Source organism: Arachis stenosperma, chromosome 5, assembly GCF_014773155.1.
Source record: "Arachis stenosperma cultivar V10309 chromosome 5, arast.V10309.gnm1.PFL2, whole genome shotgun sequence".
Lineage (NCBI taxonomy): Eukaryota > Viridiplantae > Streptophyta > Magnoliopsida > Fabales > Fabaceae > Arachis > Arachis stenosperma.
Window position 1 is genome coordinate 35,714,550 of NC_080381.1, and position 17,106 is coordinate 35,731,655.

The window sequence follows — 17,106 nt, forward strand, 5'->3', positions numbered from 1 at the left end:
GAATGTCCTTTTTGTATAGGTGCATTGCTTCTAAAATTTAAAGCTATTCTTGGCGATAGTTTTTGAGCATCAACAACGGAAACATGGTTGCATTCTCCTTCAAAAAATGAGTGCAGCACAGATGGCTTAGCTCTCTGCCTCATACAACGCTGCATCCGGGTTCTAATTCCAGCTGAGCCTGGTTGTTGGTTTGAGAACCCATTATACCCATGGTAATGTGTGTGAGTGTGTTGTGTGTATGTGTAAAATATGGGGTTAATGCCTAAGATTGAGGTGTGTCCAATCTACTTGACAAAAAAAAAAGAAGGGGTAAAATGGCAGAGGATCACGAATAGGAGTGTGCTGTCTTTGATGTTTCTTTTTCTTCCTTTTGTTGATAGCATTTTGTCCTTAGTTGTACTAATCAAATGTGCACCATTAAATTTTTCCTTTGTCTCCAAATTTAATCATTTCTCTCCATCATACTTTGATGTAAATGATTTAGTGTAAAAAATTGTGCTATACCGAATATGAGATGTTGGACTAAGATGCAGAATACTTCCTGTTTTTCCTGTCCAACTTGCAGTTGCAATGCTCATTTATTTTTGTCCAAAACTGATCAACTTTTTTTTATATGGACCTCTACAAATAACACTCGTCAAATATCACTTGGGCTTTTAAACTCAAATATTATGTTTGTTATCATCAAATTAATATTATTGTTTCTCAAACTCAACAATAAATATATTATTTTATTATACTTAATTTAACTTCGACTAAACCTGAGTTAAAATTCAATTAAATCTTTAAATTTTTAAACTTTTAACTCTATCAATTCAATAACCAATTTAATTTTCGGTACCTTGCAAGTTGTAAGTTACACACGCACCAAATCGATTCCTTTATAGGAATGTTCGGGAAGTATTATAAGATTAAGATAGATAATATAATGTACTTAGATAAATTGATTTAGTATGGTTAATATAAAGATAAAGTTAACTACTATCAGAAGGAAAAAAAACCTATGTAAATCTTGAGCCCTGTTTTAGACCGCACCACACACACATTTTTTTACAGAGATAGGTTTGTGCATTGAATTCTAGAGGATATAATGCTAGTGCAGCAGTTATATGAAATATAAATTTGTTAATTATTTCAAGCTAATCATAATAAATGGTAGAATTATACACATTATTGGGTAATGAAGTTAATAATCATTCTTTTCAATGATTGGAAGTTGGAAGTTGAAACAATAATTAATAAAAATAAAATATCCAAATGCTCGCTGTGCAGCCTCGTATTCCTTATCACATACAGCTTTACGCCTATCATGGAGCTGTATAACCAGAAACCACTAATCATATTTCGTATTTTATTAATCTTAACTTCAATATAAAAATATTTCCAGATTATTTAAGATGGAGACGAGAAACCTTCCCATGATTGCTATAATTGTGGCTTAGCTTTCATGTTCAATAATTGTAGCTACAGGTTAGCAGCTAGTATATATCTAATGGATATATAACATGGCCTGGCTAATATAAAATATAACTAAGTAACTATATATATATATATATATATATATATATATCTACTTAATATACTAAAATTGGGTTTTCTCCCGGCTACTAAAGGTGATGTGTCGATCTCTCATACTTCCGTTTTCCCTCCAAAACGAATAAATTATTTTTTCTATTTTAAATTATTTTATTGTAATTATATTATAATTAATACTAAATAAATAATATATATTAATACTAATTTGGCAACATATCCTCATTATAATTATATCAAATCAATATTTAATGCACTATTAAATTACTTATTAATTATCAATTAAAAATACTTTTAATAATTTTAATGATAATAATAATATCAATAATAGTAATAATAATAATAAAAAATATTTGTTACCCAATTTACGTATATCAAATAATTTTTTTAAATTATTTTATAAAAAATATCTTTAATATAATTATATTATAATTAATATTTAATGAATAATATATAATTATACTAATTTAGAAACATATCTTCATTATAATTGTATCAAATCAAAATTTAATGCATTATTAAAAAATTACCTTAATAATAGATAATTTACATATTTATTTTTGTTTTACTAAAGTCTATATATAGTGTTTTCCTGTGGTACATGAATCTAAATTTGAGAGTCAATTCATAATTTTATATTTAGTGTTTTTTTTACTATTTCATAGAATAAGAATGTATTCTTCGTTTTTTATTGAAGTTGATCCTTTTAAGGTACAATTTATAATTTTTTATAATATTTTTTATATACTTATTCTATTATATTATTCTTTTGATAATTTTTTATTTGTTGTTACTCTAAGTTATTCTTATCGTCTAATGTTCCAGTTCGATTGTCTTTTGCCACAATCATTTACAATGCATTACATCCATGAAATACCTCATCGAGTTGTCTTCACTGATTCGGGTTCCAACTACATGGATGTAAGCGTTCAAAGAAGAGGCAATAGTCTCTACTTTACCGAAGGATGTAAGCGTTCAGTTTTGCTAAATTCATGACAAATTCAAATATGCAATTTCAACGATTGGTAATATATTTAAATTTTCTTAGTTTAAGCTGTTCATTATTAGAATAATTTTTTAACATATTTTAATTTTTTTTCAGAAATTACCAGCTTTCTTTTGCATGCAATGCCATTGAGGGGAATAAGAGTTAGTTTGGTTTCTCGGTGTGGCAATTTTATACCTTACCACATTGCATGGATAGCGGATGATGAAGCTTATCTAACAAGAGGATGGTCTGATTTTGCACGAATTCTAAATATTAAAACTTACGATGTTATTTCAGTTGGTTGTCGTTACAAGAATGATTCTATACTATACGTGAATAAGGATTAGAATATGTTCAATATTGTTTAGGTAATTTGGTTTTACTATTAGTATTTGATTAAATTATAATTATAGAATTTTAAATTATTGCCTCAATTTATATATTACGATTATTTTTCGTGGATGTGCTATTTTTAAATAATTTAATAAAATGAAGTAGTGTAAGATATTATTAAGTTTATTTTTATCCTTTATTTCTTTATTTGTATTTTCATTATATTTAACAAAAAATGAACCTACACATATATTAAATCGTTGACCTAAAGACAATTTATTTGTCAATAAAAACAGATTTTATTTATAATTGGAATAAAATTTATTTACCAATAATCGGTGGATAAAATTGAAATTACACCCGTGTCATATAATTATAATTGATTAATTGGTATAAAATGAAATTATACCCGTGCCATGAGTAATAATCTAAATAATTATATCTTAACAAAATATAATTTGAAATAATTTATAAACAATTATCTTAACAAAAATAATTATTTAATAATTGATTTAAAAATCAATGCAAAAAATAATTGTTAATAATAGTATTATTAACTGGGTAAATAATATAATTTTAAATTATTACTTGAAATATAAATAATATATGAAAATCTATTGAGTAAATCAATGATTTGCACCTTAATAATTTGACAATTATTATTCAATTAACCAGTTAATTGAATTAGTAATAACAATTTCCAATTTTAAATTTTGTATATTAAGTAGTTATTAAAAACTGGGTAATAACGATTTACACAGGAAAATCATTGATAAATTCAATTAACCATATAGAAGATAATATACTAACAGTTTTAGTATATTATTTATGGCAAGTGAAATTATTTCCTCATATTTTCTATTAAAATTGAAATTAGTAATAGTTTAAAAAAAGGTTTATTAATAAAATTACTAATAGTCACATTTTTATACACAAGATATATGTTTTCTATATATTATTTAAAAAATATAATGAAACATGAATAATGAATGAGTATGTTATTTCTTCGACTAGCTAATTAATGCAAAATCGAGTACCTTTTTTTATTCGATTGAGGTCATATTCTGTTTGGTGAAAGTTTTAATCACCTTAACTAAATCCTGTCTTTGTGCCTTAACTTATACAAGTAGTAATATGTTACATATTATTTGGTATATCTAAGTAGTTATTTCTCATAGTGGAGATGTAAAAAATCATATTAAGGTTTATTTCCAAATAATTAGTGGATGAATAATAGTAGATTATATTATTTTGGGAAAGTATTTTCATTATAATTATATCAAATTAATATTTAATTATGATAAAATATGTTAATTATAATTATATCATAGAATTATAATAATTACGATATTTATGTTATATATTTTAATCATTTATGTATGTAAATAATTAGAAATCAATCAAATTAAATTATCACGGTAAATAATATGTTGTATATTATTACGGAAAATAATCCGTAGATAAAATTGAAATTACACCCGTATCATATAATTATAATTGATCAATTGATATAAAATAAAATTATACCCGTGTCATGAGTAATAATCTAAATAATTATATCTTAACAAAATATAATTTGAAATAATTTATAAACAATGATCTTAACAAAAATAATTATTTAATAATTGATTTAAAAATCAATGCAAAATATAATTTTTAATAATAGTATTATTAATTGGGTAAATAATATAATTTCAAATTATTACTTGAAATATAAATAATATATGAAAATCAATTGAGTAAATCAATAATTTTGCACCTTAATAATTTGACAATTATTACTCAATTAACCAGTTAATTAAATTAGTAATAAAAATTTCCAATTTCAAATTTTGTATATTAAGTAATTATTAAAAACTGGGTAATAACGATTTACACTAAATATACTAACAGTTTTAGTATATTATTTATGGCAAGGGAAATTATTTCCTCAAATTAAATTTTATATAATTATAGTAAGTCTCTATAATTAAAGCAATATAAAACTGCTTCATATATAGCAATAATATTATACATATTTATATATCTCTTCTTTTATCTCTTTTTTTAAAATATTGACATATAATTAATGTAAAAAATATATAATATTAAACTGTGTTGTTATGCATATATATGAATTTATATAATAATCCGTATAATTTATACGTATGGCATAATACATATGTCAAAAAAAGATTCTATAATTTTTGAAAACCACTGTTTTGTTATATGAAATTAAAATTGAAATTAAATAATTTCTATTTATATAAGTTTTTTCTATTAGTATCAAGTATTTCCATTAAAAATTCATATCGTTTGTAATTAGTATATATATATATATAAGTCGTAATAGTCAATTGTTTCAATTATTTTGACGTTAATGCTCTTGCGAATGAACTAAGTGGGTATTTAAAAAGGCTAACTAATGAGCAGAAATTTGCATACGATCAAATAATTGGTGCTGTTAGCGGTAATATGGGTGGACTTTTCTTCTTATACGGTCAAGGTGGTTGTGAAAAAATATTTTTATGGTCAACTATATCATGCTCAATTAGGTCTAAAGGAGGTATAGTTTTAAATGTTGCTTCGAGTGGGATTGCTGCACTTTTGTTGCCTAATGGAAGAACTGCACATTCAAGGTTTAAAATTTCTTTTGCCATAAATGAGGATTCTTTGTGTAGCATTAAATAGGAAAGTCCTATTGCAAGGTTAATATCCAAGCTAAGGCCAAATTAATCACATGGGATGAAGCTCCAATGATAAGTAAGTATTGTTACGAAGCTTTAGATAAATGCCTCAGAGACATCTTAAGATGCTCAAATTAATCACATGGGATGAAGCTCCAATGATAAGTAAGTATTGTTACGAAACTTTAGATAAATGCCTCAGAGACATCTTAAGATGCTCAAATTAATCACATGGGATGAAGCTCCAATGATAAGTAAGTATTGTTACGAAGCTTTAGATAAATGCCTCAGAGACATCTTAAGATGCTCAGATTTGTATAATGCTCATTTGCCATTTGGAGGTAAAGTTGTTGTTCTCGGAGGAGATTTTAGACAAATTTTACCTGTGATTTCCAGAGGCTCAAGGCAAGATATAATTCAGTCTTCTATTAATTCTTCATATTTGTGGCATAACGGTAAGGTTTTGAAGCTTACAAAAAACATGAGATTGTCACTAGGTGAAAACAACAACATAAAAGAACTCAGAAATTTTGCAGAATGGCTACTCAAAATTGGTGATGGTTTGGCTGGTGATACAACAGATGGTGAATCGATCGTTCATATACCATCTGACATTTTGATTAAGAACTCTGAGACAGCTTTGGATGACCTCATTGATTTCGTATATCCAAATATGTTATCCAATTTATCCGTTGAAAATTATTTCAAGGATAGAGCAATTCTTGCACCAACTTTAGATTTTTGTGTCACTGATGTCAACAACAAGATGACTGCAGGGCTACCTGGACAAGAAAGAGTCTACTTAAGTTCAGACTCTGTGTGTGTTGAAGAGGGAAATATGGAATTTGAGTTAGATGCTTTCTCGCCGGAGATTCTAAATGGAATAAATTGTTCAGGTCTACCACCACACAAGTTGGTTCTGAAGGTTGGCGCTCCTATTATGTTGCTGTGGAATATAGACCAAACTAATGGTTTGTGCAATGGCACGAGGATGCAAGTTAGAAGAATAGAAAATCATGTGATAGAATGCAAGACTTTAACTGGTAACAAAGCTGGAAGTATTGTTCTTATCCTAAGACTGAATCTAATTCCAAATAATGAAACATTGCCAGTCAGGTTTCAAAGAAGACAATTCCCAATTATCATGTCATTTGCAATGACAATAAATAAGTCCTAGGGACAAACTCTATTGAAAGTTGGAATTTACCTTCCAATGCCAGTTTTCACCCATGGTCAATTGTATGTTGCGTTATCAAGGGTAATGAGTAAAGATGGTCTGCGAGTGCTGTTGCAAGATCATGGACACTTGGAAGATAACTGCACGATGAATGTGGTATATAGAGAAGTTTTTGAGAGCCTATAATAAAAAGGTAATAACAAAATGTCTTACTAAATCTATTTATTTATTAAAATTTATTACTATCACTTAAAAAAATTTAGAAATTCTAGGAACTAATAGATGAATTCTTATTATACATTAATAGTTTGAAAATATTAAAATTATCATTAAAATTCGTATAATTTTATTTTCTTGACAAACAATTTTATAATTATGTTAATCATATAATTTTATATACAAACATTGATACGGTGTTGTTTCATGTATATATTTTGCAGGTATCAAAAGATAGCATTGAATTGTTATTTAGTAGGTTTAAATTATTTATTGTTTATTACAAAACTTTCTACATTAGGATTCTCTATTAATTTGTTTTTCATTTTGAGCTGATTTTGATATTTTCTTACTTTACAGTAAACCAACATATAAAATTTTGTTGGTAGATTTAAGTATTACTAGATTATTTATGGTCATATTGAGTATATATGCCTGATTTATTAAAAAAAGTAGATTAAATAACTATTTTATAGTTAATACAATTAATACTATATTAAGAAAAGAAAAACAACGCATACAAGTTATTTTTTTATTAATTAAATTATTATAATTAAAATGAAATTTAACATAACAACTTAAAATTATGATTTCAATCTTATCACGTGCATGGCACGGGTGATTAAACTTGTATATATATATATATATATTAGAATAAAATATATATTTTTTTAAGTTATTAAAAAATTTTATATCAAATATATTTTTGGTGGCTAATTTTTTAAAATATTTAGAATAAATATCACAAGAATGTCACAAAAATAATTTTTGACACAAATAAATCAAACATAAGTGTCATGTATTATTACTAAATTAGTCAATAAATTTTTTGAAAATTTAATTATTAAAAATATATCTGATACAAATAAAAAAATTTAAGAATAAAATTAAAATAAAATAAAATTTAAAATTATGTTAAAAATTTTTAACAAATTTCAGAATAAAAAAATTATACTTTTACAGTTTTACCCTATTAACCAATTATTCAGTGACAGAGTAATTAATAGGGAGGACAGTGCAAACACCTAAGTCTGAGGCACCAAGGACCAACACCATTACCAAGCTCTCAATATGCAAAAAGCAACTAAATAGTAACAACCATAGTTCAATATTTAATTTTGATTTTAATAATAAATATCACTTACACAATTATTCAAATTATAATAATACATAACTCAATAAACATATTAGTTCATTACTTCATTATTAGCAATGAAGAGCAAAAAGATGCGGCGTTGATTCTTATCTTACTGGATCTTTCTTTATGCCTATGTTCCAAACTAATTATGTAGCCGATATCAGAAATAAAAATCCAATCAAACTCTCTTTGAGAACAAGCTTAGCTGTTGTCACATATATTATTTGTGCATGAATTGTTACACATTATGAACCCCCCCCTACTTCGGAAGGTTTTGTAATGTTCCTACGTTGTTATTATATGAAAACGATTTATGATACTCGTACCCATATGGAGCCTTTCGGATTTTTAATTTGGAACCGGAATATAAGTAAACCCCACCAAAAACAACACTAGAACAGATATATTTTATTATTATTATTATTATTATTATTATTATTAATGTAAAATTGTATCAGGAGAGGTGGAGCTACCGAGCTAGTATAAATTTGAAGAGTCCAAAAATCAATTTCACAAAGAAGAGATTAAAATAAAATAAAAAAGAACTAAACCAAAATTTATAAAGAAAAATTAAAGATCAAAGGACCATGGTCTCCTTTAATTTCCTTGAACGAGCCTCCGCTCTGATATCAAGATGGTGTTATATAGTAGCGAAATTATACTTATTTTTAAATAATATAGCAATAATATACAGCCACCTAACTTAATATATTGTGGTGGTAATTTAAATAGTTAAATATTTTCGTTATTATACAAATATCAAATACCATATTAAGTAAAGATAAATATATAAACTAAAATTATATATTAAATATTACGATTAAGTACGATTTTGGTCCCTAACGCAGATGTTGAAAATTTATTTCGTCTCTGATCTTTTTTCGCTACAAAATGATCTTCAAGGTTTCAGTTTGTTTAAAAATTGTCTTTCGAACAAAAATACCCTTCCATTTCTTCTCCAAAATCAACCAGCAGCAGAATCACCACCCTTCCCTCTTCTTCTTCAAAATCAACCAGAAGTAGAACCATCACCACCACTTCCCATACTCCTACTAAATACCAATAATCAGATTAAAGATTATTCAAATGCGAAAACTAACAACATCAAATTCAAAAACAAAATCAACACACAACAACAATAAATTAAAGAAGAAGCAAATCCAAATGCATATGTAGGAAGCAAATCCAGATGCAGAAGCAGAAGCTGAAGTAGAAGTAGAAGCCAACGGTAGCAGCAGACGGAGAGGGAGGAGGAGCAAAAACGGCGAGCGGTGCGTGAGTGGTGACGGCGGCGCTAAACGTGGTTTATTTCCCCTTCCGATCTCACTTTTCTCCCTTAGCTTTCTCCTCTTGCTGTTTGTTTCTCCTTCTGATCACAGACGGTGGTGCAGCAGGGCGGCGATGCAGCGATACAGCGGAACGGTGGTCCCTTCCCCCTTCTTTCTTCCCCTCCCCTTCCCGATTCTCTTTCTCCCTCTCGGGATTTTTCGGCCATTTTTTTAATTTTATTTTATAATTTTTTTAAGGAGGGATAATTTGGTAATAGAAATAAAAAAATTAGTAAAAAAAACAATTTTAAAACAAATTAAAATCTTAGGGATTATTTTGTAGCGAAAAAAAAAGCTGGAGATAAAATAAATTTTTGGTCTCTACATTAAAGATCAAAATCGTAGCTAACTGTAAATATTACGCCAATTCTACTCCTTTTAATTATAAAAAAAAAGCCGTTAAATATTTAAAATCTTTAAAAGAAAAGGTTACTCAACAACATAGTACGTGGATACATTATATTAGAATATTCTGTGTTTATCAGTTTATCTATAAGCTAAGACATCGAGGTATAGAATATTTACAAGATTAAAGAAAAAACAAGAGGGAATAATGAATTGGGAGCATGTAGTATTATTATCCAATATTGTAGGGCACATGGAAGTATGACGTGGGTAGGGGCCATTGCAGAGGAAGGGAATGTTTTGATCAGGAAGATGTTCCCCTCTACACCAAATTCATCACCCCAATAAATAATGGGATAATGAAATTGTATTATGGACCATCAACCCCATGCTAGTGTTAAATTGGCAGAGACTAGTGCATGTGAGTGTGTCTCCTTATTAGTAGGATAACATGTAATGTAGTGTAGGGTTCATTGGCTTTGGTCTACTAATTAGGCCTTTCACCCATGTGAACTCGATCAAATAAAGGACAAGTTTATTAGATAGGGTCTTGTATTATATTTCTCAGTCAAACAACATTCATATATATCATTCACATGCACAATGATCTCAAAAACAAAACTTCGCTTCAATCAATATGACTAGGGAAATTAGCAAATGAACAGGACACGTATCAGTAAAACAAAACTTTTGCCAACTTCAACTCTCAAAGTAACAAGTTTGATAGTGAAACGTGATTCACAAGCCGTAATTACATAGTGATCAATAGCAAGTGGAATTTGTAATTATTTATAGAGAATGCAATAAATATGACGATTACCTAGTGTGAAAAAAACTTAAGCTTAGAACCAAAGTTTTATTTTAATTTGGATACACATACATATTAAAGAAACTGCTAATACATATATAAACACTCATCAAAGAAATCATGCTTTTTCAAAGTGAGAAGTTGATAATGATAATAAAACTAACACATGATACGGATTACAAATAAAATTAACGATACTTCAATTCTTATTTTTCAATTTTATCAATTTTTTTTTTCATTTTAAAAATTTTTTTCTCGTAAAAACCCTTCTTCTTGCTTTGTTTATCCCTCTCCTCCCCCTTGTTTTCTTTTGACATCTAATCAGGTATAAATGTAGAATGAATCCTTTCATTTTTCATTTTTCTATCCACATACATTATTTAGATAGTGATATACAAAGACAATGCTCAAACATTATAAAAAGTTGTCAAATTGTGGGGTTTTTTTTTTTTTAAATTTGCGACATCTTTTAATCCACACAAAATTGTGTTACAGCGATTCAAAAAATTGACGTAAATTTATGTCTTACTATTAGATTGCGGTGGTATTTTTTTTTGTTGCCCACGGTATCCCCTAATTCAACAGGCTAAGAACTAATCCGTTGCGGATCTGAGCTCCATTTAAGGTTGTCGCTGGCCAATGAGTTGCTGCATGCACAAAGTGGGATTCAAACCCCGAACACTTGCTTAAGCGAATGAATGAGCTGACCACTCGACCAACCCAAGTTGGTTAGATTGCGGTGGTTTTTATATAGTGGTTTTTACCCCCTATATATAATTTGGGACAATAGCTTGTCAATGTTTGCGGAAGATTTTAGAGTATGGATAAATGACATGGAATTGATTGATTTGGCACTGAATGATCGTAAGTATACATGGTTCAGAGGGCAGTCGTGCAGTCGTATTGATAGGTGCCTAGTTTCTTTGGGGTGGCTTGATGAGTACCTGGAATCGCGTCTTAGGGGAGGTCCAAGAGGCTTATGGATCATTGCCCATCGATCATGGAAGACAGCAGAAGATTTGATGGCCCAAGACCATTTTGCAGCCTAGACTCCTGGTTCACACATGAAGGATTTTTTAGAATGGTGCAGGAAGAATGGAGGGAATTGGGTGATGTAAATTTCTTAGAGAAGATGAAAGCGCTATCAACACCACTGCGTACATGGCACAAGAAGTATTTTGGGAATACAACGGAGCAAATAAAGAGGTTTGAGGAAGAAATACAGAAGGTGGATGATATGGTCAGTAGTGGTCGGTATGAGAGTACCATGGAGGCAAGAAGGAGGGCGCTAGTGAAGTGCTGTAAAAAGTGGTATGTGAGACAGGATCTACACTGGAAGCAAATGTCTAGATCTCAGCATGCTATTGAGATGGATAGAAACACAGGGTACTTCCATAATATAGCTTCGGCGAGAAGAAGACATAATAGGATTGAGTCCTTGGTTATTCATGGGAGGTTAGTAAGGAATCAACCAAGAATTAAGGTTGCGATTCGAGACTTTTATAAATATCTTTACCACCAGGAACATTCCCCAAGTGTGAGCTTTAGGGACGGTTTAGTTAATCGACTAGGGAGAGAGGAAGCTGAAGCCCTAGAGGATGTTATCGTCAGTGGAGGAAGTGAAGGAGGCAGTTTGGGAGTATGAATCTTCTAAGACACTAGGGAGCAACGGATACAACATGAATTTTATAAAAAAAGTGTTGGAATGAAATTGGAACGGAGTTCACTGCAGCTGTTATGAGATTTTTCAAGACAGCTACACTACCAAAAGGGTCCAATGTCACATGGGTAGCGTTAGCCCCGAAATTCGTTGGGGCTAAGGAGATAAAAGATCTCAGACCTATTAGCATGGTTGGGTGTGTCTACAAAGTCATATCTAAATTGTTGACCCGAAGAATGAGGAGTGTTATGTCAGGCTTAGTTGGAAAATCGCAGAGTGTCTTTGTGAAGGGGAGGAAGATACATGACGAAGCTTTAATTGCATTTGAAACAGTGCACTGGTTGAAACTGAAAAAGAAGGCGGCAGCAATTATTAAACTGGACTTTCAGAAAGCCTATGATAGAGTTAAATGGTGCTTTATTGATACCGTGCTAGAGAAGATAGGGTTCAGGAGAACATGGAGGTCATAGGTTAGAGAGTGTGTCATAACGACTTCTATTTCTATTCTGGTCAATGGGTCTCCATCGAAACCTTTCAAAATGGAAAGGGGGCTTCGTCAAGGTGATCCATTATCACCGTTCTTCTTTGTTTTGGTGGTAGATGTACTTAACAGGATGATCATAGAGTTGGTAAGGAACGGTCGAATCCCTCTACTCCTAGTGGGTCGGGATAATATAGAGCTATCACATTTACAATTGCTGATGATACTATATTATTCTGTCCGCCGGATGAGGAGACAGTTAGAAACTATAAGAGGTTGCTGATGTATTTTGAAATTATGTCTGGTTTGAGCATTAATTTGAGAAGTCCAACTTGATACCAGTGAATTACAGACAGGAGTGGGTTACCCAGATGTGTCAGCTGCTGGGTTGTCAGGAGGCGGCCTTGTTGGTAAGGTATCTTGGCATTAGTCTAGGAGCGAATCCGAGACTGGTAAAGACTTAGAAATCGGTTATAGACAAGGTTGAAGAGAAACTCAGCTTGTGGAAAGCAAAAGTCCTTAGTAAGGCTGGAAAGCTGGTACTCATCAAGTTGGTAATCAATAGCCTGCCAATTTATTACCTGAGTTTGTATAAGATGCCAAAAGCAGTTGCACGGAAAATTATCTCGTTGCAGAGGAGGTTCTTCTGGGGGAAGGAAGATGGGCGACCAGGCATGGCTCTTGTGAAGTGGGAGTTGATCCAAGTATCAAAGAAGCTAGGAGGGTTGGGGTGGGTGATGCAGTGGTTCGTAATGCTGCACTACTATTTAAATGGTGGTGGCAGTTCTCAAAGGAAGAATGCACTCTATGGAAGAAGATTGTGTGCTCCTGTAATAATTTGAACCCGAACCTCTTGCTTTCAACTCAGAAATTACCAGAAAGAGGTGGACCGTGGAGGGACATATGTCAAGTGGCAATAACGGAGCAACATGTAAGGCAGAAGATGATTGATGGGCTTGCTATAGAAGTAGGAAATGGTAGATCCACCATATTTTGGGAGGATACGTGGCTCCAAGTGGGAAAGTTGAAAAACTCCTTTCCGAGACTCTTCTTGATTTCAAACCAACAAGGATCAGTGATTGGAGACTGTGGGCTCTGGAACGGGATAGAGTGGGTTTGGCACTTTCAATGGAGAAGGAAACTACGTCAATGGGAAACAGATACCTTAGATCAGATGCTTCAAGTCTTGCAATCTATTAGATTGATAGCAAAAGTGCAAGATAGAGTGGTGTAAAAATTTGATAAGAAAGACTTTTATTCCACTAACTCATTTGTGTAGGTTATGTAGGAAGAGACTTTGGATGAGGAGCTTTTGAGATATAAATTTACAAAGGAAATTTGGAAAAGGCTAGTTTTGCCTCGAGTGGAGCTATTCACTTGGTTTGTCCTGGTAGGCCGGGTCAATACAAAGGATCGGCTATGTAGGCTGGGAATTCTACAACAGAATGATAATTTGTGCTTGTTGTGTAACAAAGAAATAAAAAATTTACAACACTTATTTGTTACTTGTGAGTTCTCTTGGCAGGTGTGGTGTGCCTGGATATCAGAGTTTGGACAGAAGTAGACTACACCGGGTTCCTTGAAAGATCACTTTGAGAGTTGGAGATTGATGCCGCTGAGAAAAGAGTTACGTATGAGTTGGATGGTTGGGTTTTTCTCAGTTATGTGGAACATTTGGCTACGACGGAATGAGATTATTTTTCTGAGTTAGACAACAGGAGTTGGAGATTGTGTGGCTCAATCATTCTCATGTGCTATGGATTGGTGTGGTCAATAACTCATGCTGTTGATAGCTATGTCGGAGATGACATAGGAGTTATTTGATTGTTTTATTTTTTTTCTATTTTATTTTACTCCATTTTGATGTTGAGCTTTTCCTTTCAAAAAAAAAATAAAAAATTTCGGACAATTTTTTAATTTATAACCGTTTAAAACTCCTACAATTCGTGATGGTTTATACAAAAATTTCACGGGCTTAGTTATATTGAATTGTGTTGATTATAGTTATTCTTGCTTTAATTTTGCGGAAATTATTTTTGTTATGGGAAAGAAGTTGGTGTTTTGGGAGGATATTGGAGGGTGGGGTGATTTACCTGGCGGTGGAGCTTCCGGTCAACACGCAGGGGCGTGGTGACGCGGCGAGCATGCACGGTTCTGGCACCACGTAGGGGCGTGGTGGAGCTGGCGTCACGGAGTCCCGATGTTCCTGCACTACGGGGGGGTGCTGCAACTGCTGCCATGCAGGGGACAAGTCTCACCCCGGTAAACAGCAAGCGTGGTCTCTTCGTTGCTCTATATAAAGAACCTCTTCTTCCAACTGCAATATAGAAAGAAAGTGTGTTAGTGAGAGGGAAGATAAGCATTAGGGGAAGGAGGGTTGCGAGTGCATATCAGAGGGGAAGGGTGTTGCTGCTCCACAAGGTGAAAGGGTGGGAAAATAGGGAGGAAAAAATATTATTTTGTATTTGTTTTAAAGAATAGTTCGTAATTATAATGCTCTAGAGGAATATATTATAAATTATTTGGATCATCCAATTTATGTAAGTTGATAAATTATATTTTTATTGTGTATTTTAATTTCTGTTATTTTTTGTTATTTAATATGTTAAAATATATTTTTTTTTGTTAATTTTGAATTAATTTTCTGTTATAAAAAACTAAAATAAAATATATATTATACTATATTATACGATATACTAAAAATTTTTAAAAAAAAATATATTTCTCTACGATAAAAATATAAAAATAATACTATAGGAAAATAAAAAAATATATTCTGTAAATAAATATGTATATTGAACATATTTAAAAGTTTAATATATAACTGTTAAAGTAATAAGTAAATATTAGATAAATATATATACGTTGTTATTAATAAAATTAGAGAAATATATGTTGATGCACGAAAAAAAATTATTTTAACTATGGTAATGCACTGCATGTTAATAATTATAACAAATAAAATATTAAAATAGATAAATGTGTAAATAATATTATTAATTGAAGTGATCACAAACAAATAGATATGTTAATATTTGTTTATTAATAAATGAATATTTATAACTAATATAACAAATATATTTTTGTTGATGTAGCCTAACAAAAATTTGTTGGTGCGTAAACTGGATCCGCCACAGAGTTGGAATCCGAGGGTCGAAAACTACTTACGCGCCACGGGATTCTACCACGTATCTAGGATTGGGATGATAAGAGGATTTCACCCGTTGTTAGCTGCTCTGGTTGAAAGGTGGAGACCGGAGACTCACACTTTTGTGTTGCCGGTAGGTGAGGTTACAGTGACACTGGAAGATGTCGCACATATATTCGGCTTACCCATTGATGGAGAGTCTGTGAGTGGATGGACTAACAGTAGTAGTGATTTCGTTCAGAGTCAGAGCATGGCAATATTCGGACGTGAACTAGTACTCAGTCGTAATTCGAAATCCTACATAAAGCTTGGTTGGGTTTGACGTATCAGAGATGCGGAGCCATTGGACACTAAAGAGTCCATAAGGAGATACGTGAGATGTCAGATTTTCTGTATGTTAGGGTCGATCCTATTCACAGATAAGTCGACCGTATACGCCTATGCGAAGTATCTACCGTTGCTTCGCGATTTCGAGCGGATCCATACATATAGTTGGGGTTCAGCATGTCTCGCACATCTTTACAGATCATTGTGTCATGTATCACGATATGATACGAAGGAGATAGATGGCCCTCTTAATCTGTTGTTTGTTTGGGCATGGGAGCGAAAGCCGTGTATTGCGCCCGTACCGAGACATATCCTTCCACCTGTTGAGATACCAGTTGCCATGAGGTAAATATTTAGGGTTCTTGTCGGATATTATATTCACTATGCATGTTTCAATTACGGTTACTTATGTAAATTTTTTCACTGTATCATGTTTCAGGTGGAGTCATTCGGAACGGAGCAGCGTGGTTAGAGAAGACCGTTGTGATATTTAGGCATGATATAGACTACATGCAGGAGGTAAATATTTATGGTTCTAATGAATCCTAGTTCCAGACATTAATGTTAGGGTTATGACATTCGAATTATCTGTGGCAGTTTGTGTTTCGGCCGTACGAAGGAATGATCATACCCGGCGAGTTACATGGACATCTTGATGTGTGTGATATCGTTGCTCTGTTGTTGTCGTTTGAGTGTATCGAATGGCATCCTGCGGACCGAGTGATAAGTCAGTTTGGGTTCGCACAGCCTCCCTCACGAATACCAAGGGACATTTCACTGGATCAGCATTGCATGGCTCTTCGCGGAGTGCAGCTTCATGACTGGACAGTTTTGCATGGGAAATGGATAGCGGAGTGGGGCAACAGGCGAAACACTCGACTGCGAGATCTGCCACCTGCACCACAGCCACCTGCACCTCAGGTCCCACCTTAGCATGCAGTGTTTGAGCCGGTTCCTT

At 31.8% G+C, this 17,106-nt stretch overlaps 2 protein-coding genes across 2 annotated transcripts; both read left to right on the top strand.

Moving 5' to 3' along the window:
* Nucleotides 1-5,713: 5,713 nt before the first annotated feature.
* Nucleotides 5,714-6,697, top strand: LOC130980692 (uncharacterized). Its single transcript, XM_057904348.1, has one exon. It carries the CDS (start codon nt 5,714-5,716, stop codon nt 6,695-6,697), a length of 984 nt encoding a protein of 327 aa, XP_057760331.1.
* A 4,835-nt stretch (nt 6,698-11,532) lies between these two features.
* Nucleotides 11,533-12,177, top strand: LOC130980693 (uncharacterized). The gene has a single exon (XM_057904349.1). It carries the CDS (start codon nt 11,533-11,535, stop codon nt 12,175-12,177), a length of 645 nt encoding a protein of 214 aa, XP_057760332.1.
* Nucleotides 12,178-17,106: the final 4,929 nt, after the last annotated feature.

What these genes read in the sequence shown, in the direction of transcription:
- LOC130980692 (XM_057904348.1), top strand. Translation starts at nt 5,714, where the DNA reads ATGCCTCAGAGACATCTTAAGATGCTCAAATTAATCACATGGGATGAA.
- LOC130980693 (XM_057904349.1), top strand. Translation starts at nt 11,533, where the DNA reads ATGGAAGACAGCAGAAGATTTGATGGCCCAAGACCATTTTGCAGCCTA.